This window comes from Paramacrobiotus metropolitanus, unplaced genomic scaffold (genome assembly GCF_019649055.1).
Source record: "Paramacrobiotus metropolitanus isolate TYO unplaced genomic scaffold, Prichtersi_v1.0 Parri_scaffold0000011, whole genome shotgun sequence".
Taxonomy (NCBI): domain Eukaryota; kingdom Metazoa; phylum Tardigrada; class Eutardigrada; order Parachela; family Macrobiotidae; genus Paramacrobiotus; species Paramacrobiotus metropolitanus.
In genome coordinates, this window is record NW_026570231.1 from 695,937 (window position 1) to 721,618 (window position 25,682).

The window sequence follows — 25,682 nt, forward strand, 5'->3', positions numbered from 1 at the left end:
GGAACAGAAGCAATATTTTATATTAGTTTGACGCCTTCTTGTTAGCTTTGACATTTCAAATGCGCCAGATTCTGCCAAAACAACAGATCGGGAATTCATGGTATTTTTAAACGAAAAACATTTGAGGCAGTGTAATCAAGAGGGGAGAAAAAATATATCAATGGAAGCAAACCAGGCGAGACAAAGTTGTAGTCGAGCCGGCACAATAATCATATACATACGAGTAGCTTTTGACTTTTGCAGATGAAGCGTCACATTGCTTAGTTTAAAACAATTTATATTGATCCTGCCATTGACAACAGTGTTATTTTTGGTACTTCCTTCTCACAGCAGAAATACCAGCTCCGCTACTACTTAGTACTTATCGAAGCTATCGATTGTTTTCCTACCAAATTTATCAGGATTTTGGTATAAATTTATCATTATGGACGATAAACTTACTGCGCTTTAAGTGGTAGCACGTGCTCTGAAATTGATAAGGTCATGTAAGGAATTGTCGATCAACAGACACGGGCACCAAAACGGCCAGTATGTTGAGCGTGTTAATTTAACCCGACGCAGTGTTGTCCACATACCTATATGAGTACTCAGTAGTCTGTGTTGCATTGCATGCGTTAACGCCAAACGTTTTTTTATTTTTCTTGGAGCGTCAGTAACTTGTGAATTTTAAGTTGGCAGCAAGCTTTGGTTTTTTTCGTTTTTTTTCCAAAGTCTTGTGCACTTAGCCGCGCATGTTACTGCCCAGTGCAGTTCCGAAATCTTTAAATTTTCTTATTGCGAACTCGGATGTGTGTGTCCTTGGAGTTGTTTAGACCCTCGTATTTTAGTGTGTATTGTAAACAGTAAACTGTAAACAGCAACCATGGTCTGACTCCCTACTGAATCTCAGACCTGTGAAATTATGTTGCGCGACCATTTTGGTTCTGCGTTTATTCCCCACATTGGTCCCACGACGTGAAGTTTGATGACGGAAGGCTGCCTGCGTTTAGGTGGCCTCGGTGACAGGAGAGCATGGGCAGGAATGCTAAGTTTTTTACCCAGTCGGACGGATGGGAATCGGATTCGCAGAGCACTCCCATCGCGCACGCCGCCCTCACTCCCCATCCCGCCACAACCAGCATCAACGGCAGTATGGGCAACAGTGGGAATGCAGTGTATCGGTTTGGCAAGAGAGTTATCGGGCAGCGTCACAATTCGGGCACTTCGACGTTCCGTTCACGATTGCTGCTAAAACATGGCACCTACAACATTACGGGGAAAAACATTCCCCAGCGACGGGTTCGGCTGGTATCCGATTTATGGAATACGCTGATTGACCTCAAGTGGAGGTTTATTTTGATTCTGTGAGTTCTTCAGTACGATAGCTGATATGCGGTGAATTTTTACGGGTTTATTACCACCTGTTGCACAACTGGTCTCGAGTGATTCGATAAAAAACGCCTGAGGCCATCGTTTCTTTTGTGATCGTTTCATTGCATGGGTGGGATTATTTTTCGCGTCTGGCTTTGTTAAGTTTCTCGCAGTTTCAATTTCGATTGCTACTAATTTTATACGCCCGTTTTTTTATCGTGGTTAGATATTGTATCGTTTTCCGTTACATTGTAATGGTGAGGAACGCCACGCTGAAATCCCAATAACGTGCTTTTCGATTTTTTTGCTTCCGTCCTGTATTTTTATGGTTAATTAGAATGGATTGGCATCTCCTGCTCGTACGTTGATATGGCCAGTTTAGTGAAAATAATTTGTTTGAAACCTCGAACGAAGAAAGTGAGTTTAAGCAGCATTCGGAAGCGTTGGATAATTTGCATGAAAATTACGTAATACAGGCGCAGCAAGTGTCATGCAAAGGAAATTACGTATGATAGCGTGCATTTCCGATGAGAGACTTTAGTCACTTTACTAAGCGTAAATTAAACAGTGCTGGCAAACATGCTACCACTTTAACAATTATTCATGCAGTTATTTTTTTGTGTTTGCAGCATGATTTTGACAAAATCACGAAAATGTTTTCATATCGGTGGTTTAAATGGATTGGTTAAATGGTTATTACGATGCGAAAAAAAGTTTTAATGCGATCTTTATGAGTTTGGATTTCTCATTGCTGAAGCCTGAAGTTACTCATCGTCGGTGCATGCCGAATATTTATTTGTTTGATATCTTATTTTATGTTGCAGTTTTATGTTAAGCTTCGTCATTTCGTGGGCTTTATTTGCCGTCATATTTTACGTCATTGCTTCTGCACACGGAGACCTGGAGCGAAGCAATCAGGAAGATTGGAAACCCTGTATAAAAAATTTGGAAAGTTTTACGGCTGCGTTTCTATATTCTGTAGAAAGCCAGCATACAATTGGTTATGGATTTCGTTACACCACAGAAGAATGTGCCGAAGCGATTATTTTTATGTACGGTAGTTTAGTCGCCACAGGGCTGGCTAACTACAAGAAGCGCAGAGATTTTGATTCGTTATTCTTTTACAGGTGTCTTCAGGCTGCCGTGGGGGTAGCCTTGCAAGCATTTATGGTGGGGGTTGTTTTCGCTAAAGTTCAGGTACCTTGCATATACTTTAATTTTTCCTATAAGATCTGCCAGTTTGAGTTTTTGCCTTAAGTTAATATTTTATGTGCTGTACGACATTTTGGCTGTATTGCTTTCATTCGTCTGATCGGTTTCTTTCCACTTTAGTTGCCAAAAAAGAGGGCACAAACCTTGCTTTTCAGTGAAAAAGCCGTCATATGCAGCCGTGATGGAAAATTATGTTTACTCTTCCGCATTGGCAACATGCGCCGGAGCTTGATAATTCAGTCAAGTGTAAGTTACCTTATTGACTGCAAGTAGTGGTTGGTTATCTATAACTAACGCGAACCTTGCTGAACCAAGGTTACTGAAATGCGGCGTGATGAAAAAGCAAATTAATCCATAAAGGCATAAAAAGTATTTGCCTAGTGTACCAGTTTCCAGATAAAGAGACTAATCATTGGAGTAGCGAAGAAGGGGAAACGCTCGTGCTGGTAGATTAACCCAAACTAATCGCGATTGAACAATGGTGTTTTGGAACTGCTTATCATCAACGATAGAACTTATTTTCTTACGCCGTAAGAAATTAAATTACGATACTTGCATACGTATTGGCAAAGTTAATTTTAATTTGGTATGCTATCCAGCGTGCTGCGATGAATCCGGCTTTCTGCATTTTTCATAATCTTGTGAATTATCATAGCTCACTCAAAAATGTTTGTAGTAAAAAAAGGATATTTTCGAGCACCCCAAAAGCTAAATTTGATTATTAGCCCCGATACCAGTAAAGACATAAGTAAAATATTGATATCAGCTGATGTTTTAATAATGAAAAATACTGATATCGGAACCTTTTGAATTAGGTGAGAGCGCAGCTTGTTCATCATCGAAAAACTATCGAAGGCGAACTACTACCATTTCATCAACATGAAATGAGTATTCAGCTAGATTCCATGAGTGGAAGCGCCTTTCTGGCATGGCCAGTCACTGCTTGTCATGTAATTACACCAACCAGCCCGATCTATGATCTCAGTAGGAAATCTTTGGAACGCGCCAAATTCGAAATGATAGTTATTCTCGAAGGTAAGATAGAAGTTTTGCAGATTGCAGGAACTTGTAAATTATTATAAGGTGGATTGTTATGGGTAATTTTAATTTTTGGTAGGTGTGATTGAATCCACGGGTATGGTGACACAGGTATGTACTTAGTTACAAACTTACAGTTAATGTGTTTGTACTTTGTACGTTATTATTTTCTGAAAACGATTATCCTTTCACAGGCGCGGACCTCGTATGTGCCAGAAGAAATTTTATGGGGTCATCGGTTTTCTCGGTTGCTGACTTATCGAAAAGAAAGTGGACAGTACGTTGTCGATTTTGACCGGTTTCAAGCTGTGGAGGTAAAATATGTTTGTTCGTGAAAACTGCGTGTGGAGTACAGAGTATATATTTTTCTTCCGTTTATAGAATTTGTTAGAATCTATGTTTTTGGTCTTGCTAAGCTAAGTGGTACTGTATACCGGCATAAATATTTGAAGACTGGATTGCGGGTTTTGTAGTTTGTCCCGAATATGCCCGATTGTTCGGCAAGAGAGCTTGATATGATTAAACATGCCAGTGTTCCGGATAACTATCAAGATGAGCAGCAAAATGATGGTCGAGCTGCTGCGGAGAACACTCCTCCTAGTCCTAGTTTGCAGCGGGCAGTGTCTGCCGTCGGTATGCATTCTCCGAGTGCGATTGTTCCTGGTCTCAATGATCCCGGCCATAGTTCTCATTCGGTTGTTCCCGACTCACTGTCTCCTCGTCGGACAAGTGTACAATTTTCTGCCCCGGTGATACGTGTACATGATGCTCATTATCACGATAAAATGGAGTATTAGAGTTGCGGGATGAAAAGTTGACCTCCAGTTTCAAGTTTTGGCTGTAATCCTAGTGGAGGTTTCTTTTTACTGATAATGTTAAGGTGGGGTTGCGGCTTTCAGCAAAATTGTTTGTTGATTTCTGAGGTAGAAAACACAGCTTTTGTGCTGTTAAATCAAAATTACATAGTGTACTTTTATCATTCCGCTGTCTGATTGTAAGTTCCGGTGAAATCATTTTGATGAAGAGTGGAGCGGAAATGAGCAATATTTTTAACCAGTGATATTTTTCTTCTGCTGCTTTTATGAACTGCTTGTGAGTGTTAACTGTCTCTGAGAAATACATTAAAAAACGCTTTCGGCTCGGCTTTATTCGTGAATCTGACTTGACAGTGTGAAAACACCAAGATTGCAATGGAAAATTAACTGCAACATCGGTAGCACATTTTTAAAAATTAATCTGGGCAGCTACAGGTCTCGCATATCAAATTGAACAACAAAGCGGATAAAATGTAACCACGTTAAGTACTTTCTAAGTATATCGAAAATGATGTTTTATATCGAAAAAATTATTGCTGACGTACGAATACGCAAAAAATAGCCGCTAATCACCTCGTCGCCGTCAATCGCACAGCTGTCCTGCCTTTTATAGGAATCTATCTGCGTTCGTTATCCACTTGCATCTTGCAGTTTTTGCAGTTGCTTATCGAGTGGTATTCCTGCTTTTTCCATAGGGATTGTGCCGTGAGCAGTGCTCTACTACGTGCGCAATTTCTTCTGCTTTCTTCGTGGTCATGCGCTGTCCGGAAGGTGATTCATAGGCTTCGGCATACTTTTCCTGACTGACCTGCGCTACGTCACCGTCCGTTAACCACATGAAAGCAGGTAGTTTGTAAAAGCACTGGACAATATCCAACCGCCCACCCGTTGAAATTTCTAAGCTCTTTATCTGTCCTAGTCCCCGCCTCGCCAGATCTTCGATGGTTGTTTTAAATTGCTGTTCTGTTAAAACGCTGGCTTTGTATGTCAATGAATACAGCCGGTAAAAAACAAACTGGCCGGGAGACAAGAGGATCTGCTTTGTCGCCGTTAAAGGCAGCGCTCGTACTGCTGGTTGTACTTGTACCCTTGCTTGTACTCTGTCCGCTACACGGGTCAACTGATAGCACCAGGCGGCACTGGCGCGGGCTAAAATGGTTCCAATCGCCATTTGTGGCTCAGGTAATTGCTTACTGATGTCGTCACGCGTTGGAAAAAGCAGAAATTCCAAAAGATGAATCATTAGTGCATTTTTAAGCGCGTGGTGTTCCGTTTTCTTAGTTTCGATCTCTGGGTTATTTGAAAAGGCATGAACATTTACTAATGCAAGAACGCGGCGTGCTCTAATAGCGTCTATCAGGTCGTGGTCAAGCTGAAAAAAATATTCCCGCGCTTCGTCATCCAGGACAAAGGTCAACGGTCCGTGCATGTTGATGTAATCATAAAACCGAAGCGCCAGAGTTGGCAAATTGGTGGTGATTGCATCCGGATTCATCGAGTCTATTGCCCTGGAAGAGGACTGCACCGCTGAGGACGACGGCAGCAACAGATATTTCAATTCGGAGCCATAATAGTTTAACGGCTTAGACAACTTTTTCAAGAATCGACTGCAGGTGTCCGGATTTGCAGTTGCGACAAGGGATGCACACGGCTCACGCAGATCGATACAGAGTTTCTGGTAGCCAAAAAGGAGTTCGAAGTCTCGCGCATCCCAGCTGCGCCGTATCGTTTGCAGTACAAGTTCCGCAGTGCTTGTTCGTACCAGTTCCAGAAGACCGCCGTTGGCTTCGTTGAGCACTAACGTCGTCTTGTACTTTGTCAGCGGTGTTCCGCGAATCTGCTTCTTTATATCTGCAAAAAATGTAAACGATGTTTTCTACTTGCGGGAATTCAGAATTTTAGTATGAATCGGATTTGCTGAATAGAATTCTATTATTCAACAAAAATACAAAATTCAATTATGCAGCAAAAAATATAGGTAATTCGCATACCCGATAGCGACGAGGTCAGTTGAACGTTTCGTTGTTTCTCAACGTGCGAAATAGCATCACCACATATGTTAGTAAACTGGGACGTTTGACCAGAAGACGGTACATCAATTAGCAGAAGTTGTAATGCAGAGTTGTATCGTAAGTTTTTGCGGTTTTCACCCAAAGGTTGGAGATAAACGTTTCCGGCAGAAAGTGTCGCAACTAAGCCCAACAAGCAGCCGAAAACGGTCATTGGCGTAGTTTGGTACTTCTTGGCTTCTGCTTCGAGATATTCCCAGAGTTGTCGCGAGGCCAGTTGTTGCAAATCGGGTAGCACGGCACTGAACGCTTCCATTTTAATGCCTCAAACTTCCCGAAAATTGTAGGCAGAGGAACTACAAAGAACAACCACAACTCAAACATCATTAATTATTAGGAATTTAAGGTACAGTAGTTATAAATATGGTTGACGCACTCCCACTGCCTCACAGCAGTTAAAAAGCTTTACCGGTATGTGCGCGCGCGTTCTTAATAACAGTTATGTCAAACATGCAACGAAAAGCTAGTGCATGTTATTCTTTCTCTCAAGTTCAATGGCTCAAAGTAAACGTGTCCATTCATTCATTTTGGCCACCATTCATTTTGGCCACCATTCATTTCGGCCACCATTCATTTCGGCCACCACTGATTTGGTTACCGCGTTCGATTTTTGTTTTTTAGTGTTCTTAGGTTTCTTAGGTCTTCTTAGGTTTTCTTAAGTTTCTTAGGTTATTCTTAGGTTTCGTAGGTTTCTTGGGTTTCTTAGGTTTTCTTGCCCTCGGTTTTTGGGTGTGTTTACTATTTTAGGTTTATGTTATTAAATTTACTTGTTTTCCTTATGTTTTCTTATGTTTATTTTTATTATGTTTTATTTATTGAGGAAACATTGCTGGATCACAGGCTCACAACGTAATGAATGTATGTACTCGTATTAGCTGAAAATCGAACGCGGTACTAAAATCAGTGGTGGCCAAAATGAATGGTGGCCGAAATAAATGGTGGCCAAAATGAATGGTGGCCAAAATGGGCCACCAGATAGGGCGCCAAAGTAAAAACTTCAATACAATTACATCTCTTCACTATAACTTTGCACTAGGGCTGCATGATCACATTACAATTCGATTAGTAGCCAATGCAAATTACTGTATTGGAATCAAGGTCACAGTCACATGAAATTAAATAAGCAGATGTGGTGAAGGAAGAGTCTGAACTGAAGTCTCGTACAATATTCTGCGAATTCTAGGTGGCCATATACATGCACACCTTTTAAATATTGTATTCAGTTACGACAAGGCTAATAATTGATGATAGGACAACAATTTCTTAGGGCGCGCAGAGGTACATATTATGGTGGTCTCAGTAAGTTTTTCGATTAATTTGATATTAACAATTCTCGAGAACTCTGTAAACTGAAAACTTCACTATAGAGTCTAGATGAAATTGTAGACGTTTCAACATCCATAAACCACGATAACGCGAGTACGGTTATGCAAATTTCAGACTTGAAACGAACAGATTTCAGAAACAGCTTGGCGATCCAGCTACAAAAAAGCTTGCAACATAACAATTTATTAGAATTCCGGTAGATTCCGGTGAAATTTCGGACCTTCTTATAAATTTGTGCCAAGCTGCATGGTTGCTACCGAATTTCTGCACACACAAGTGAAAGCGGTTACTATGGATACAGTTTCCATAGTAACTGCTTTCCATTTCAGGCATTTCTACACTCATCATACAATCACCGGTACTTTTCTTCCTGACTCAAGAAGTACCCAAAAATCACTGCTCCGGGAGCAGGGAGCAGTGCTCCCAATCGAAAGAAACGAAACTATTTAAAAAGTAAGTAGTAATACACCATTTTGCGAGCGGTTTGTGGGCCGATGGTGTATCTGTATCCGTGACCTTCATGGCATTGGCTGATGCGCTGCCAGTAATCGGCTCAGACGTGACCTTTGGACATTCATTGATAGCTACTGTAACTTTGAAATTTGAATTTCAAAGAAAATACAGTGAAGAGTGTAGGAAGGAAATAAGTGCGCAGTAATTAGGGAAGAAGTAAGTAGTGGAAGTCGACTTCAAGCCGATTTGAAGTCAAATAAATAGTAAAACGAAAATTTGTCTTACGTGGTTAGATAGAGGAAAGAGTATTTGGACGTCGCACAAACTTTACATGTACTGCTCCAGTCGTCCACCCGGAGTTTCGCATCACGGTTGCACATAAAGTCTATGCAGGCAATGCAGTCGTGCTTCGATGGCCGGAACAATACAGGGAAAGTGCTGTGCGACATCATTATCGAAATATCTATATTTTAAAGATATAACGCGGATTTTGTTAGGTTACTTTCAGATTCCTTAAATTATTTTAAAAGACTTGTGAGTCGACTTGAAACAGAACTTGAGGACTTGGTTTCATAACTTTCATACACCAAGTCGACTTCGTTGACTTGGTTTGAAAGAATAAGTTCAGGTTAATAACCTGACTTTTCCTTCAGTTTTTAGTTACGTTACTAACTTGATAAGTCGACTTCGCCAAGTATTTGGCAACCCTAACTATAGACATGTACAGAAGTAGTTCTACTGTACTGCCTGTACATAGGCTGAATTATTAGCCCTATTACCTTTTATTTTACGGGAAGCATTTGAATACTAATACTTCCCAATATTTATAGGGTAAAAATAAAATAATAACAAAAATACAGTTTTGGCAGGAACTGTATGTAATGTATAATAAATAATAATGCTGGTATAGCTAACTTTACAATTAGATGGGCGTGGCGCAGCATTGTGAACGTGTGGCCGCCGGCCGGCATGACCATTTGCTCTGCGCATGCCATTGCCGACACCATGCAACCCTGGTGAGCCTTGTAGACAGCCCATTAACAGCTAGCAGCAACACGCCCCTAAGACCACTACCACTGGTGCTGCCTTAACAGGGAGGACCGCCCTCTCTATTCCTATACTACAGTCCTAACAGCAAGTAACGATGGATGCGAATAAAGTTCTCAAGTATGAAAAGTTAGACTTCAAGAATCCGGAGACCTCGAGTTCGTTTTCATCATTCAATAGTCCAAGATTTATGCTCTTGACGCACTTATTTCTGCAAGAACCGTCAAACGGAATTCTTTAGACTAATTTCTGGCGAAATTAGCTATTGGTGATTTGTCGCTTTTCGTCATATAATGCTGAGATCCACCATTTCAGGTTCGCCGCTCCTGCTGAGATCCACCATTTCAGGTTCGTCGCTCCTGAAAATTTGCTTTTACAGTAGACAATTTGGACAAAGTGCGGCAGTAGCAATACAAATGGCTAAAGCCGTCTCGTAGACGCACGACGGAACGGCTATTGCTACAGCCATTGTTATTGCTACTGCCGCATTTTGCCCAAATTGTCTAGTAATTCGGTAAATACTCTGCGACCTGCGTACATCAGTGCTTCTTTTACCGTTGTCGATCTGAAACTTGATAACAGTTATCAGAAATATATTCTAGTTCCAACATCAAAATAGCCGCCAGTCACGTGATTCGAAACTAAAAATACGGCTAACCTTCTAGATCTTATGTGATCGAGGATTGGTCTTACGACCACCGGACTGCAGATTAAGAAATACCCGCCTTATAATATGGACGCCAGGGCCACGTTTTTTATAATAGCTTTAGAACGGCTCGACGAAGCTGGAAATAAGGGAATTGAAGAACTGCAAGATGTGGCCGTTACCATACAGTCTGAAACTCAGAACGAAAACTTCAGCTTGGAGTCTCTTCTCGCCATAAAAAACGGAATTCCTGAAACCTCACCGTATGACACAGTGCGCTTACAAGGATTTCTTATAACAAGCTTAAGCGGATGTGTCGCGCTTAAAAGCACTGGAGACGGTAACTGTTTGTACAATTCAATTGCTGTTTCGGTAAATGGACAGGAATCGTTATCGAGGGAGTATCGAGTACGTGCAGGGCTGCTGATGATACTAGAACCAGAGCGCATGACTTTTAGTCCGGAGCAGCAGGTAATCGACACTTATGAGGTCCACCCTTGGCGGTACCGGTCTTTATTGGCGCAGTTTGCCGAAACCTGCCCGCACCGGTATCACGTTGCAACTGCTTTTTTAAACAAAGAAACATTTGACGAAATTCCGCGATGCGGCCCAGGTAGTGAAAATTGAATCAGCGTAATATTACCCACAGAAATGGAACTTTGGATTCAGAACGATGCCGAAAACATCGTGAAACCAAATCGATGGGCATGCCGGAACTGTATCATTGCTGTCGCAACGTCGTTGCAGGTGGAGATAGTTATTTTACGGCCAAAGGTATGCTATGTTTTCTAATGACGTTTGGTCTTAAGACCAGCTTACCAAATGCACGGTTGCAGGGATACTCCTCTTTCCTGGTGCGACCGAATTCACCCTGTGGAAGAAGAATTTATATATTATGGGAGACAAATCACTTTGCTCCAGTGCAGCTTGATACAAGAGCCAAACAATACCTGTCCGCGGTAATCATTGAAGCTATGCATCGAAAGCGCGACAAAAATTCCAGCGGATTATCATTGTTTTGCCTTTCTTGCATTTTGTACCCAAAAAAGACCGACTGTAGCAAACAAATCTTAACAGATTCTGATTTTTACGATTTTCCAAGTCCGATCACACCAGAAAAGCAAATGAAAAAACGCAAGGAAGGAAGTCAAACCAATAAAACTTGCCCCGTGGAATCCAGTAGCTCCCGGTCCGCATCATTAGTGCCTCAACTGAAAAAGCGCAAAACGTATCTCCAGCAGCCTGACCTGCCCCCGAAAGCAGTAAAGTGCGCCACCGACGATGAAAGACATCTGTCCCACTCAGGAACTCGGCTTAAATTTTCTGAATCAGGTCAGAATGGGACCATGTTACGGAAACATTTCTGAATTTCGACTTACCGGACGATTTAGATCTTTTCCAAGAACAGTCGAATGCTGAAGTTTCTACAGGTAATATAATGGTTAATCGTTTTTACGATATGGCTGCATGCAGCACGCTGGCTAATGAGAATATGTTTTTGCAGGAAAAGCCACGGTCAAGTCTGTCGAAATCGAACGTAAGCATTTGTCTTGCAACATCTTACGTGTTATACTGCGAAAATCCTTAAATGCCTTTACATACTTAGGGGATCGCGTTCGCGCCGTATTATTGGAAATTTACGGAAACGAAATCGAAAATCCTGAGTTTTGCACCAAAGGAATTTTCAGCAATCGCACTGTGGAAGTTATGGAAAATTTAACACGATCAGTACAAAATAATGAGGTAGTTTGCACAATTGTTGGAAGTTGATGTGGTCTTACGACCAATTATCTTCGTTTAGGATTTGGACGCCACTCAAAAAAAGCTTATCCGCGAACGAATGCGATTTTTTATGAAGGCGGTTGCAGAACAGGCGGCTGTAGGCACAGTTTGGCGGACGGAAAATTATTTTACAAGGATAAACTGGCCAAGAAAAAGCATATCCTCAAATTTGTAGACGTTTTTGAATTTGCGTGGAATATTCATCTTCTGCCTTCACAAGCATGCGTTGCGCGAAGCGCGGAAAGCCTGGCAAAAGAGTTGTCGCGCTCTGTGTTCATTAAGGATGGACATCGGTTGATGGAGAGTATTAAATCCGTTTGTGCTGGTTGTCAAATCACGAGAGCAACAAAGCAGCTTATGCCTTATGTGCCAAAAATCAGAAGGACCACCGAATTGATGGAGCGGATTCAAATCGATCTCGTTGATATGGCACCCGATACGGAAAAGCAAATGCAAACAAATCTCGGCCAGTTTCGCTACGTTCTTTCCATAACAGAATGTTTCAGCTGATTTTGTTTTTTATTCCCTATTAGAAACAAGACAGCCGAAGAAATTCATGCACAGTTGGTAACCTTTTTTGTGGATGAAGGTTGTCCAAAAATTCTACAGAGTGACAACGGAAAAGTTTCCATTAATAAGCTGGTAAAAGACCTTTTGGAAAATGCAAGCGTTGGGTTTGTGCATGGTAGGCCATACCATCCACAGTCACAGGTAACTGTCTTTTTCGAATTTCTAGATTTTAAAAAAATCTTCATTTTAATGTTACAGGGACAAGTGGAACGTCTAAATCAAAAGCTGAAGCGAGCTCTTGCATTTATGATGGCTAATTTGGACCCTGTAACGCAAGGTTTATTATGGCCGTATTTTTTGCCATCCGTCCAGCACTTATTGAATACAACACTACATAATTCCACAAATATGACGCCGTTTGAAGTTTACAAGGGGTACGCTTCTGCGCTAAGCCTTGAAAGAATAGGTAAGATTTCCCAACCTGGTCTCAAGACCTACCAAACACTTTCAGTTGTAGAATTGGATCCGGTGCCATGGAAAGCGGAGCACGTCAGTATGCTGAAACGACTTATGCCTGAGCCACCAGATGATGAGTTTGCTGATGTTTATGCAATGGAACAGTATGAAAACGACATTGATGAAAAGGCTGAAGAAAACCTTCGACACCTAGATGATCTGCCAGAACCGCTGCGGTCGCAGGCTCTACACGCGCTGGAACAGCTGCATTATTGACGTGCTTGCATGCAAACATCTGTCATCGAAAATGTAGAGCGGAGACTTTTTAAAAACATCTACGGACCAGCAGTGAAGGCTAGGCAGATACGAATCGAAGTTGGCGATGTGTATATTTGGCGTCCGCATCAAAAAAGACGGAAATTATCTGGTCGTGTAAAGGTGAAGATTGTGCGAATTATGGAACAAGAGAAAACGCTCTCCTCAAGATACCAGGTGGAATATTTCAAGAACGGTGACCGGGAACCTCCCATAAAGACTAAAGAAAATTCTTGGTTTTTCACAGTGCTTTTGGTTAACACAAACGAATTATCAATTTATCGGCGCCGTATTGCTACCCAAAATGGGGTCCATGAAGAGCGCATGCCAGAAGAAAGCACTATTGGCTGTTTATCAGATATTCACAAGGACGCAAATGCGGTGGGAAGAGGCGTGCACGAATTTGCTGACACAATGCGTGCTTATTTGAAAGAAACGAGTTGTTTGGCAAAACGCGTGCAACCAGGATTACTAGACGGAGCAGACGCAGAGAAGTTTTTTCATTTGTTGGATCAAGGTGCAGCAGCTTTCATAACGGAGACGGAGCGCGGAAAAGGTTCCAAATATCTGGAAGACGTCTTAGCTGGGATAAACGAGTTGCGAGATTCAACAGGGTTTTTGTACTGGATGAGCGGTTTATTTAAATGGGAAGCAACGACGTCCAAATCGCCTTTTAAAATAAGAAATATCCTGGCCGGGCAAGATCTTTACCACAAAGAATCTTGCATGCGATGTATGGAAACTCAACCTGATTGTGGGCATTTGTGCTGTACAGATTCTCTGAATGAACTCTGTGCAAAACGAGGTATGAGTTAATCTACTAATATGCAATTTGTTATGGTTCTAAATGTACTAGAAACTCTTGATTGTAAACTAAAGATTATAGCGACAGCAACTCTTGTTGCTTTATTTCAGCAATAAGAACAGCATCTGAATGCAAGAAGCAAAAAATTCTTTAAGCTGAAGCATTTTACCATAAAAAAGTCGGCACGAAAATTCAAAAGCTAACATAAAACAGTCATTTGGTCTCAAGAGCAGGTCTCGTCGCTAAAGAAACAAAAGTATCGGTACTATTTCGACGAAACATCAATAAACTGAAGACCCGTTCACAATAAATCTGTAAAATAATTTCCGTTAAGCTTTAAAGTAGACGTTGCTGGATCCGCAGATTCCACTGCATCGGCTGGCGCATAATAGATGTCAGCCGGATCGATTTGAGCAGGTCCAACTTTTGCGTATACAAGAACCCCTGGCTGAAGAACACCGTAATCGCTGGTGTCAAACTTTTCAGTAGAGGCGTTCGCTTTTCCGCCATAATACAGGTTCAGCATTTTCGAAATCATCAGGTTCTTGCAGGGGGTTTTCACAACGTTGTGCAGCTGTAAAAAGCGTAATAATGTTAGCCTTGGTCTTAAGACCTAGCGCACAAAATCTTGAACTTGGACAATAATAAAGAAGTGCGAAATATGAACTTGGTCTTAAGACCACACATGCAACGGCTTACTCGAGCTCGTTCTAGCTTTAACAAACAAGTTTCCCGCTGGTATTCTGAATTTTCAAGTCGAGAATTCTGCAAAAAAAACAGGTAAAATATTTCAAATCTAGCGCCACAAGCTCAAATTTCTACCTGGCAATCAATTTGTTCGGCTGCAAGTTGTGAAAGCGCGTGATCCAGCTTTTCCTTTAGTGCCGCGGCTTCTGCACGTGCACTAGCCAAATCCTGCAAAAACGGAAAAACCCGTTAACTTAAACCTGCGTTAACCTCTTTTCAAATGACAGACGTCGTTTGAATTGGCTGGTGCCGTATCCGAAGGGACCGGAGTTTGCGGAGATCCTTTCAGTCTTTTATGAGGATTCTGTTTTTTGCTGGAAGCCGACTGCGTTTCATCTGGGTCTTTAGCATCGTCCGCATCTTCTTCTGCAGGAATCTCAGCTGCCTCTTTTACTGCAAAATCGGCGTTTAAAAACAGCAAAAAAATAAAGAAAAAATTTTACTACCGTATTTCTCAATTTTGTTCCAGTCTCCTTCTGCAATAATTTCTTCAAACGCCCGCTCAATCATTTCACTGGTCTTCAAGCCCAGTTTTATTCTTCGGAAAATAATAGGTCCGATTTCTTTTTTCTCGCTTTCCATGCCTTTGCTCGACTTTTTTTCTTTAGGAATGTGCTTTATCTCTCCGGCATCGGCTTTTACCATGAATCGGTTAAGAACCGCAAATGTCTTCACTGGGAGATGTGCGCATTGGTAGATGAATTTGTACGAACATTGTTGCAGCGTCTTTAACTGAAAAGAGACCAGGTTGCGTTAGCTTTGAATCTCTCTAACCTAAGGTCTGGTCTCAAGACCAAAACATTCGCATAGCAAGAACTCACCGAAACAATCTTAGCAAAAGTCTGCTTGGTCTTGAGACCAGTGCTCAAAAGTATTACTCACTGGAATTCCAGTAACTTTGCTGATCATCTTGTTATCGGACTGCACTTGCTTGCTGGGCTTCTGCAGGTCACCTGCTTCTTGCTGGATGTTTTGTGCGTTGTAGCAAATCTTTCGGAACAACCGAAGGGTGTCAAATACGGTTTCCTCGCGTTGGACGCTTGTTTCCGTATTACGTGCACGCGATAAGAACAAGCACCGATTGTCGTCCAGGTCCACGTAGATGGCGACCTATAATCAAATTTTGTTCATTTGAGCAAATCAAGTAAAAAGAATCTACCTTAACAAGAGAATCCATTGTCCATCTGCTTTTGCAGTCTTTCACAAGAGCTAATATGCTCTCCAAACGATGCTGACCTAAACACACCACTTCACGTCACCATTGCACCATATTAATAAACTTAGTTAACAAAACAAACCGTCTAGTATTTCCACGACCAAAATTCTGCTTTCTGCTTCTTTGATCAGAACATCTCGTGTTTTGCCATGACTTTGGACCACACCAGTGAGAGAAATCTGAGCAGATTTTGGGTCGGAATTTTTCAGGCTCTCAATAACGACGTCTCGGTAATCTTCGTACATTATCCGTGACTGATGCTGAGCGGAAGGAGCACGCAGGTTTCTGATTGGTAATGACACTTCGCCTACTCAACAAACTCAACTTAACAAGCACTAAACACGGCACATATGAAGCAGAGACCTTTGTAATTACACAGAAACGCGTCCTTCACTTCCTTCTTGTAGGGCGATACTTCCATTTGAGAGGCACCAGCGGACGCCACGCGTTTATCCTTGGCGGTCTGCAATTTAATAGTTAAACCAAGGCGATGCTTTGTAAGCAAACCAAATCTTCAAACTCTTCTGTTTGAGCCATCTGGTCGTAAGACCAAGCCAAAGTAACTTTATCAGTTAAACATTTCTACATGAAATTTTAAGAACAAGCACATTTATGTTTTTTAGAGCTTTTATTATGCAAGAAATCACGTGACTGCCTCGTGGCTTTTTACAAAGTAGGGAAATTTGGTAACCTTTTCTTTGTTATTTAATTATTATTTAATCGTTTTCACCTCTTTGTTCTGTGAATGATCGGCCTCCTCGCTTTTCCTAAAAAACCGGAAAGAAAAATATATGAACAGTTGTAGTTGCTGCAGACTGGTAAGAGCTAACATAGAAACAAAAACCCATTTAGGAGCCAACACTTGTGTTTACAACCTAATACTCTTGAAAATGGAAAAATATTGCCTACACTAAATGCAGGATAACAGCCATCATCAAATAAAATTAAGTATTGGTAACATCTTTACCGTTTATCAATCGGTTCCATGTTATTGAGATCGTCCATGTCGGTTTTGCGGCCGTCTTTCAGAGACATCACTCAAAACCAGACTCTAAAGATGAACAAGACACTCTTGCTGACAATAATTAGCTTTCAGCCATGATAGGAAGCAATAATATCGCAAGCGGTAAATCGAGCATGAGGAGCTTTGAGATAACCACAGGATAAGCTGAAGCAGATCAGAACCTCATATCAGGCCTCTCAGCAGCACTGCTTACCACGTCGCACGCAAACGTTTCCAGAATTCAGATAGATTCTATTATAAAGATTACCTCACATTAAGTGAATATTGTGTAAACTGTTAGCAATAGTACTAAAATGACTTACATAAATAAATCAGTTATTCTACAGAAAGTGAAAAAATTCAGCGAATTCACAAGCTGTAGACTCAAAGAACTTTCAAAGAAAGAAACTGGAAAGCGAAGCCGCTGCACGAACTAGCACGCAATCCCGAAACGAATGGAATGAACTGAAATGACGTGGTGCTGCTGATGATTACTCACTTTTACATGTCAGAGACCTAAACATCACGGCTGATCCAATCCTCCTGGAGGGATTGGATGGGTGCTATTCACGCACTTCGGTTCATTTTATGGACTTTAGCTTCGTGCTCAGTGGCAGCGATTACACATCCAATCTGCCACAAAATCCATTGGAAATTGCAACTAAACGCTTCTAAGCGTACGGAACACATTGCAATAAAATTGTAAAAAACAAAAAAGCAAATGCGGTATCTATTTAGTTAATAACTGCGTGGTGATTGATGATTGCCATAATAGTCAATAATTAATTGTTTGACTTCCTTACGTTTGTATCTCAATCTTGATATTTTGAACTAATGCTTTCTTGCAATCTTGCAATGTTAACTGCATATTTTATTGGTTGAATACTGTCGGCTTCCCTTCACTATGTCCTCTACAGATCTACGGTGTGATCATTGTGCTGGAGAAAAATCCTATTCGACGAAGTCAAACTTAAACCGTCACGTTAAAAAGCACCATCCAGAATTTTCTGTTCCAAAAATTGGTAGGTTTTTTAAAAAAATGATTGCAAGGTGATGTCGTGAAGATTGAAATGTTTGTGTCGTAGCGGGAAAATGTCAAGAGCCGGAATGCCAATTTGTCTTTTATTACCTTGAATCTTTGATTTCACATCTCTGACTGTGCTTTCCATAATCGGGTTGAATTCAGCGTGAAGGAGAAAACATTTCAAAATTTCGATGAATTTGTGTCTTAGAAAGCTGATTTCGAAGATTTGACTGCCAGCCAATTCAACCATGCGAATGGAGAAAAAAAACGAGCTGAAAAATCTTTCAGAATGTATTCTTGCTTTCGAAATTTCAAATGTACCGGAGACGAGAGTTCGAAAAAACAACGAAAATTTAAATGTACCGCTTTTATTAAGGGATGTCATCAATCATTGTTAGCTAGAGCCTAGATCATTCATCAAATTAGCGTCAAGAACTGAGTGCAATTCTTGAAGATAGTAACAAAGGTCATGCAGCGCATAGTGCAGAGCATAGTGCAGAGAAGAGTGTAGAGAAGACAGTCTTGAAATCAGTGCTAACATTAGTGCATAACTGCATGTAAAGCGAAGCGGAAAACACGGTTCTGTTATTGATTAAAATTAAAATTTGATTTAGTCTATTGCTAGGATATGATAAGCACTACTTGCACTTTATGCGCGTTATACGAATAACAATATTATTATGTGCGCCAAACAGCAACTTGGAAAATTGTCGCAACTGCAAAACGCCGGGTGAACGAATATCTATTTGTACGAACATACCCAAAAGACTTTTACTACTAGTATGCACTTACAATACTTGTGCTGCTTGTGCCATGCAGGTACTAGTATATTAGTAACTACAGCATATTCATACATAAGGAAAAAGCTCCGTACGTAGTCCGTAAACCACGCTTTACCACCAAAAGTTGTTGCACACCACATCTGATTACCACCAGGCTCTGTACACTACTGTCTGCACCACATTTTGTCTCGGGCCATTTCTGCGACAACATCATGTATATTTTATAAAATACCGGCAGCATCAGAATACCACCTTATATTACAGTAATTTGTGGTTTCGAAGACATACAGTAGGGAGTTGCGTATACGATCTACAGTAAATACTCTTATACGTATATTTTAGCTTGCCGGAAAAGCGGATAACGGTTAGCTAATCTGCTGCCCAAATCAAAGAAACGGAATCGACTATGCCCTTTGGCTTTAACGTTTGCGCACGAGTTACTCAATGGAATGGACCCACAAAGGGGCTCATTTTTTGGAAAAATAATGAGAGAGTGGGTAATAACATCATTCTAAGCTAAGCGTGTGCAAAAACTCAAACACCGTCCTGGCCGGGCGGCCAAGCAAGTATAACCGAAAAATTGGCTAACTATAACGGAACGGAGGCTACGAGTGCATCAAAAAAGAAGAGCCAGGCCGCAAGATGAAAGAAGTTAAAGAACAGTCTTTCTTCCCCCCGTAAAAACAATTAACTAATTATTTTCAAAATAATGGTGTCCAGAGACTTGGGTGGTGTGCACTCTGCCCTTGATGCTGTTAGGATATTTCGTTGGTTTTCGTAAAAAATTAAGAAATAAAAAGTGGTGTGCGGAGCTTGGTGATGGTACAAGATGGTGGCGGAGACTGGTGGTTAAACGTGGTGTGCGGGCCCTTCCCTTATACATACATAACTTTGCCTCACATGCTTTGTGGTGTGAAACCATTTGAAAAAAGCAATTTTAGCGAAATCCAAAACTCAAATATTAAGTGAAAAGCGTTGTTTTTTGAATCATTTAGATTGCTAATGACAGCATTATATTTGTAGCGCTACTTAATAATTGCAGTGGTAACCTTTAGGAATTATTAATAAAAAAGGTACCGTAAAGCAATAGATTATCGGCGTTAAGGTTATGCTTCGTCTGCCGTCAAGAAAGAGTCGGCATGGAGAATAATGAACACCCAAGAAAACTATAAAGTTTTAAAAAAAATATGAGAAAACTACGGAACTTAACAAAGCTACGGAACTGAACAAACTTAAGACGGTTCAGAAAAATGCTACTTAGTCTGAATCCATAACGGGTCGATACTGTGTCTGTTCGACGTAGTGACGGTTAATACGTTTTCCTCGACAAAATGAAAGGCCATCAGAGGAAGTTTTTTTATAACACAAGAGAATTTCATGCACTAGTTACAGTAAGTAATTAAATGATGCCTGCTGGCTACTGTAATAAGATTTCTTAAATTCCGACAACACATGTTTAATAGTCCAAAATGCCTACATAGCTATTTCGTATTATTAATAATGTGTAATTTTACATTTCGGGCGCACATGTGCGCTCGGAATGTCCGCGCGCCAAATAGTATTCAGATTTTAGTAGCGCAGGGCCTACAAACTTGTGCTCACGTAACACAAAGTGTGTTCTCGTAAAGGTGCTTGCATTTACGTAGATCAGAACTTATGTTTAAAAGTATGAAATTCCAATAAAAATCGTATTTCGAGCAGGATTTCTGGCTGTCTGAATTTTTTTTTACTTTCTACTTAGTTTTTACTGTTGTTTTAAAAACCTTACTTACTGTTACTGTTAGTAAATGTCCCAAACGTTACTGCTTAATGAAGGCTTAATATTAGGGTACTGGGAACTGGGAAGTTACTCGGTACATGGAACCAAATTCATGCACATGCGCGAAAACATTCACTGACATACGTTCTGCCTCTTACGAAAGGCTTAATCCTCCAATGCTAATATTATACGAGAGTAGGAAAAGGTGTCTATCAGGGAACTTGTACCCGTAAATTAACGCACGAATTAATAATTTGATAACACAGAGTAATACGGATACCTCGTAGAATGTACACTCTGTAATACATACTACAGTATTTGGAGCGGATACAGTATTTGGAGCGCATAGCTAATATATGCATAATTCTAATTGATCAACATTCCACACCCGGATTGTCAGGGTGCATAGCACTAATTTTATTAGTAACATGACGACAAAATTATGTTTTAGGTTAAAACCACCAGTGAAAGTGTGGTAGCGTCTGACTGTGAGCAACATTATGGTCACGATGCCAACGCTGACCTTCATGCTCAAAAGATTCCCGAAAAACTTCGGATCGATATCGGAAGCAGGCTGGCTTTGAACGCAGACCCACGCGTAATTGTGCGAGATGTGCGAAAAGCTGCATGGGAAAGGCTCCAGAAAGGTTTGTAAAAACCATAGAAATTTTTTACGGCGGTTGCGTGAGTACAGTATTATACGAACCTTGCAGAGGGCGTTCATTCGCGTGCATTATGCATCACATTGCAAGATGTATACAACATTCGTCGCGAATTAAAGCTGCATTGGGAGCCACGCAAAGCTTGTGAATACCAGTCAATGGGACTTGAAGCCGCGTACGAAAACACGGTTCCATTTCAGGAAAGGAATTTATTATACTTAAAAAACATCTCGCAAAAATGTGTACAATTCCCGGAATTATCTGAATCCTATTTTATTGCCGTTCTTCAGACGCCTTTTTAAAGGGCACAGTTTAAAAGACTGAACCGCAAAAGTCTGTGTATTGATGCAATACATGGTGTTTGTGGCCAGCGAGGATTTAAATTTATAACACTAATGGGCATCGATGCTGCAGAACGCGGATTTCCAGTTGCACATTGTATTGCGAATCACGAAGACGAATTAACGGTTTCGGCTTTTTTCAAAATACTGAAAGAACAAATCCTAAATTTCAATGCGGAGTGGTTTTTATCTGATGATGCTCCTGCGTTCTTTAACGCTTACCGGCAAGTGATTGGATGCAATGCCAAAAAAATACTATGCACATGGCATGTACGGAAAAATGTGAATCAGTGGCTTGACAGTCACACGCGTTCGTTTACCGATGCGAAGAAGCGATTCGGCAATATCATGTATGCTCGTGGAATATATGAAGCGGAAGCCGAAAGCGCTGAGCTGATTAGATTGGTCAGCACGGACAAGAAGGTGTATTCTTATTTATCTCAGTATTTGGAGCGAATAAACGAATGGTCACTGCCATACCGTGTCGGCGCTGCCTTTTCGACCAGTGCATTTATAGAAAGCTTCCACAGGTTAGTACTTAATGTTATAGTACTTCATTTTTTTATATTTTCGTTCTAGTATGAAGATTTCGGGTAGCTGTAGGAATTACGCACTACATGTACTCGTAGTTTATGAAAACACAATAGTTTACCATGCAGTACTGGCGCACAGAGCGGTTGCCGGTATAGACTTTGCGCCTTGATTGCCGCCGGCATTGCCGGCATTGTTTTGCGCAACGAATGCCGGCATTGTTTTGCGCAACGAATGCCTGGCGAATAGCACTTATTATACCACGAATAGCACCATCGCTCATTCACTTATTATAGTGTTTCACTTGAACGACCATACGAATAGTACACTAAGTATAAGCAGTCTCTTGTTGCAATGTTCGCAAATTTATCTACCAGCTGTCCACTTCTTCTAGGGGAATGATCCCCTTGTTTCGTCCCGTTGTGCTGCCTGACACTTCGGAAATTACATCCTGAAACAAAAGTAATCATGTATGAACTCAAGCAATTATGTAACAAAATAAACTTTGGTTATAATAAGACGCTCAGGTTTTGTAAAGCAAGGCTGATAAATTAGATTCATTGGTGCTTAATATTAAAATCAGAACAAACTCCGTCTAATGTAAGACCGGAGCATATACCGCAGCTGTCGCCCTATAAATTCCATCTTAAATATCAAGATAATAAAATCGTTTAAAGTGAAACAATTTTAGTTTGTGGATACGGCTTTGTTTTTATTTGTTTCACCTGTTCAGAAACTGCCGGAACTTCGTCGCCGCGGAATGAATAATTGTGCGACAGATCCGGAGTGCTTACCTCAGCGGCCGGCGATGTTGTGGCAATAGAATTTTCAGATAAGGAATCAGTTGCATTAACATCCATGAAAGCTAGAGACACACCAAATAACGAGATCGACATTTTGTTATCTTTATTGTAAGATCATTTTTTGTAGCATAGAAAAATTAAGTATAGGAACTGCTATAGGTGACCACTCCGTACACAACCTTTCACTACTTTTTACTCCGTACACAACCCTTTGCACTACTTTCTTTCCGTGCATAACCGGTACCTTTCACTCGACCTTTTTGTGCACGACCTTTTACTCCGTACACAAACATTCGGCACTATCTTTATCTGCGTTGCACTACCTTTTAATCTTTAAATTTTTTCACGACAAAGTTTTTTTGGAACTGCCGTTTTCTCCTTAACAGCTGTTTTTTTTCAATGCGAAATTGTTAGCCGTGCTTAGGTTAGTTGAATACTGGCAGCTAGCTCCGTAATATCATGTGAGTAATATTACATTCAAACAGCTTGCTTCTACAGAGTACAGACTCTGTAGAAGCAAACTGTTTGGGTTTCTGTCCTGCGTTCATTCTACAGAGTACAGACTCTGCACACATTTACTCTCCATAACATTGATGTCATCGTCAATCTGGCAAGATCACCAGCGTCACCCACTAATGACCACTACGTCACGTAACCACCATGGCGTGCACGAACTGACCAATGAGCTGAGCTCAGCTGGCCAGTGGCTGGGGAAAGGCACGATTTTCTTTTGTTCGCACAGGGATTTTGACTAAAACTTGCTGTTTGTGTGCATCGCATGCCTCGCTACTGCTGATCTCAGCGCTTACAGCTCGCTGATATTTTAGGATTCGGCTAATGCTAAGTCAATGGTTTAGTTGTAAAACAAAGTTGCACAACAAATCGTAGCTTAAAATGGGAACTACAGATTCCAAGATGTTGTAGTAATATTCCCACGCCCTGTGTTTTCCGGCACCTTTATCGCGCTCGCAAGATTCTTTCAAAGCTCGCTTCCACAGTATTTCGTGCTCGTGAACGGTTTTTTCGGACGCGGACGCTGACGGGCGCACGCTTTCGGCCATTTTGTTAATCGGCTTTACCGTTTCGAAAAATCAACCTACTTACCGTGTAGTTTGGTTGTGCAGTGCGGTTTCAGGTTTGGGATCGCCAGTTCAGATGTTACTTAATTATGATGTCGATCAGCATTAATTAGAAACAAGTACGACTGAACTCGTATCAATAATTGCATGGGCTGATACTGCATACAGATAATTATATTTTGGCGATTTTCGCAAAACTGCCCATTGACCAGTTTGCCACGATTGCTATAAGAAAGAAGAAAAGCCTTTCTCCTCTCCTACAACATCGATCTACAACAAATTTTTCGAAATACAAAGTGTTTCTTACAGCTGTTTGCGTCAATACTTTCGAGAATTACAACCAAAAATGCTACAACAAAGCTGACTCTCGTGCTTACTTCTTCTATTGTACTCACAACTAAAATATATCTAGTATAACACCTGCAATCTGCCGCAAAAATTTAACCTGCTGTAGAAAAGTGTTATGGAAAGTGATAAGCGTAGTGCATACACAAGTGGTGACTTTAATGCAGACCTTAGTGCAGCTGATAGTAATGGAGTGTACAGTTTACCCGAGTACAAATCGAAGTGCTATACTTTCTACTTGCATCGATTGTATATATTTTTATTTTTACAGATAACGTTTTATTTTATTTTATCTGGAGTCTGGTTAAGCTCGGATGCGAGAACTGATTGGGCTTGAGTTTCTCTTTGTACTTTGACCTACTTTCACAGTGTCAACCACTATATAAAACAATGGTACATTAGTTATCTATACAAAAAAATTGCACAACAACTAACAAAGTCATGTACAAAGTATTGCGGATTAGTCCTGCAAAAATTTTCAAGCTAAAAAATGTACCGCATTGTGGAGTCGGAGGCACGACTGGAGGAGCGACAGTATTCCCGTTTTGTTTTAACGCAGCCAGTTTCACGCATGTCTGCAGCTGCGCGATGGACAGCTCTCTCTTGGACTGATCGCCCACTGTGAATGGCTCTAGTCCTATCAAGCAATGCATAATATTTTTCATTGCCTAGGGTTGAAAACTATGGTGCTACATTATTTGACTGCTTTGCAGTGTACCGCCTTTAGGAACCCAACCGAATTGCTCCGCTTTGTCGGTTCCAAAAAATTTACGTAAACACCTCGGTTTCTGGCATTCTCCGGTGGCGTTTCAACGCACGCCGGCCAGCGGTTATAACCTGCGTTAATTTTTATAGTTAGTTAATAGTAATACTGACAGCTGAAAACCATGGGGACCCTTCCAATGCAAGCTTATCAGCAGCCATACCTTTGATCTTTGCCCAAACGATTTGTCCTACTGAAAAGGGCAACGCTGACATTTTTGCAGTTAACGCCGAAATTACGTTGCTCAAAATGAGAAAACAGAGCAATGTTCCGTGAATTATCAAAAGTTAAAGCATGGAGGCCGTAAAGCATGGAACACGTCAGAACATCATAACTTCCGAAATTCAGCAAGAGTAAATAACAACAACGGGAAGAATACTGGATAGCCGTGGCTGTCTTGTGTATCTGTGTACTTATGCCATCCACCCCAAGATAGGTAGCAGCTTGGTATCCCGACTCCGTAAACAAGCGTCCTATACAGTCTACTCGAATGGTCGCTCAAGTGAAACACCATGATTAGTGAATGAGCGATGGTCGTTCAAGTAAAACACCCAAAATATATTTATTTCCCCAAAACCGATTTTCTTCCGTTTTTTTCTTTATCCAATTAAGCAGGATTTACCCTTTACAGAGTACTTAAAATTTTTAAAGAAGAATTCCATATTACTGACCATGAGTGTCAACCCGAGTGCATATCTTAAGACTGACCGGAGTAGATACTGGAAGAGAGTTTGTTACCCCCCCCCACTGTTCAATTTTAGATTTTCGCATACGGAAAAATTTAGGAAGACTGGAAGCAACCT

General features: G+C 41.0%; 4 protein-coding genes across 8 annotated transcripts; 2 read left to right on the top strand and 2 right to left on the bottom strand.

Moving 5' to 3' along the window:
• The first annotated feature begins 499 nt into the window (after positions 1-499).
• On the top strand, positions 500-4,738 carry LOC129583781 (G protein-activated inward rectifier potassium channel 3-like). Its single transcript, XM_055475747.1, has 8 exons — positions 500-1,343; positions 2,175-2,402; positions 2,478-2,547; positions 2,683-2,808; positions 3,378-3,597; positions 3,680-3,711; positions 3,795-3,914; positions 4,074-4,738. The coding sequence occupies exons 1-8, from the start codon at positions 1,012-1,014 to the stop codon at positions 4,395-4,397; spliced, it is 1,452 nt and encodes a 483-aa protein (XP_055331722.1). The 5' UTR covers positions 500-1,011; the 3' UTR covers positions 4,398-4,738.
• LOC129583780 (uncharacterized) lies at positions 4,738-25,316 on the bottom strand. Of its 3 annotated transcripts, XM_055475745.1 has the most exons (6): positions 25,043-25,316; positions 24,897-24,953; positions 24,613-24,753; positions 22,615-22,754; positions 22,264-22,340; positions 9,422-9,669 (listed from the first exon to the last, which is right to left on the bottom strand). In XM_055475745.1, exons 1-6 carry the CDS (start codon positions 25,092-25,094, stop codon positions 9,597-9,599), a joined length of 540 nt encoding a protein of 179 aa, XP_055331720.1. In that variant the 5' UTR covers positions 25,095-25,316; the 3' UTR covers positions 9,422-9,596. The 3 variants fall into 3 exon arrangements, with proteins under 3 accessions (XP_055331718.1, XP_055331719.1, XP_055331720.1); XM_055475743.1 differs by lacking the exons at positions 9,422-9,669; positions 22,264-22,340; positions 22,615-22,754 and adding exons at positions 4,738-6,266; positions 6,407-6,780 and having other exon boundaries at positions 24,835-24,953; XM_055475744.1 differs by lacking the exons at positions 9,422-9,669; positions 22,264-22,340; positions 22,615-22,754; ... (1 more) ...; positions 24,897-24,953; positions 25,043-25,316 and adding exons at positions 4,738-6,266; positions 6,407-6,780; positions 7,540-8,316.
• Positions 11,795-13,948, top strand: LOC129583782 (uncharacterized). Its single transcript, XM_055475748.1, has 2 exons — positions 11,795-12,449; positions 12,507-13,948. Exon 2 carries the CDS (start codon positions 12,990-12,992, stop codon positions 13,833-13,835), a length of 846 nt encoding a protein of 281 aa, XP_055331723.1. The 5' UTR covers positions 11,795-12,449; positions 12,507-12,989; the 3' UTR covers positions 13,836-13,948.
• LOC129583779 (uncharacterized) lies at positions 13,830-17,612 on the bottom strand. Of its 3 annotated transcripts, none has more exons than XM_055475741.1 (12): positions 17,290-17,612; positions 16,755-16,838; positions 16,518-16,554; positions 16,151-16,250; positions 15,870-16,094; positions 15,731-15,807; positions 15,454-15,681; positions 15,018-15,303; positions 14,801-14,964; positions 14,647-14,739; positions 14,524-14,589; positions 13,830-14,398 (listed from the first exon to the last, which is right to left on the bottom strand). In XM_055475741.1, exons 2-12 carry the CDS (start codon positions 16,820-16,822, stop codon positions 14,126-14,128), a joined length of 1,617 nt encoding a protein of 538 aa, XP_055331716.1. In that variant the 5' UTR covers positions 16,823-16,838; positions 17,290-17,612; the 3' UTR covers positions 13,830-14,125. The 3 variants fall into 3 exon arrangements, with proteins under 3 accessions (XP_055331716.1, XP_055331717.1, XP_055331715.1); XM_055475742.1 differs by lacking the exon at positions 17,290-17,612 and adding an exon at positions 17,005-17,172 and having other exon boundaries at positions 16,163-16,250; XM_055475740.1 differs by lacking the exon at positions 17,290-17,612 and adding an exon at positions 17,005-17,172.
• Positions 25,317-25,682: the final 366 nt, after the last annotated feature.

Coding starts and splice junctions, on each gene's coding strand:
- LOC129583779 (XM_055475741.1), bottom strand. CDS start 16,822: ATGTCTCTGAAAGACGGCCGCAAAACCGACATGGACGATCTCAATAAC. Junction 15,304..15,453: donor GCAAAGTTACTGGAATTCCA/GTGAGTAATACT, acceptor GTCTCTTTTCAG/TTAAAGACGCTGCAACAATG. Junction 14,965..15,017: donor GAACAAAATTGAGAAATACG/GTAGTAAAATTT, acceptor CCGATTTTGCAG/TAAAAGAGGCAGCTGAGATT.
- LOC129583781 (XM_055475747.1), top strand. CDS start 1,012: ATGGGCAGGAATGCTAAGTTTTTTACCCAGTCGGACGGATGGGAATCG. Junction 1,344..2,174: donor TGGAGGTTTATTTTGATTCT/GTGAGTTCTTCA, acceptor TTTATGTTGCAG/TTTTATGTTAAGCTTCGTCA. Junction 3,915..4,073: donor ACCGGTTTCAAGCTGTGGAG/GTAAAATATGTT, acceptor CGGGTTTTGTAG/TTTGTCCCGAATATGCCCGA.
- LOC129583782 (XM_055475748.1), top strand. CDS start 12,990: ATGCAAACATCTGTCATCGAAAATGTAGAGCGGAGACTTTTTAAAAAC.
- LOC129583780 (XM_055475743.1), bottom strand. CDS start 6,740: ATGGAAGCGTTCAGTGCCGTGCTACCCGATTTGCAACAACTGGCCTCG. Junction 6,267..6,406: donor ACTGACCTCGTCGCTATCGG/GTATGCGAATTA, acceptor CATTTTTTGCAG/ATATAAAGAAGCAGATTCGC.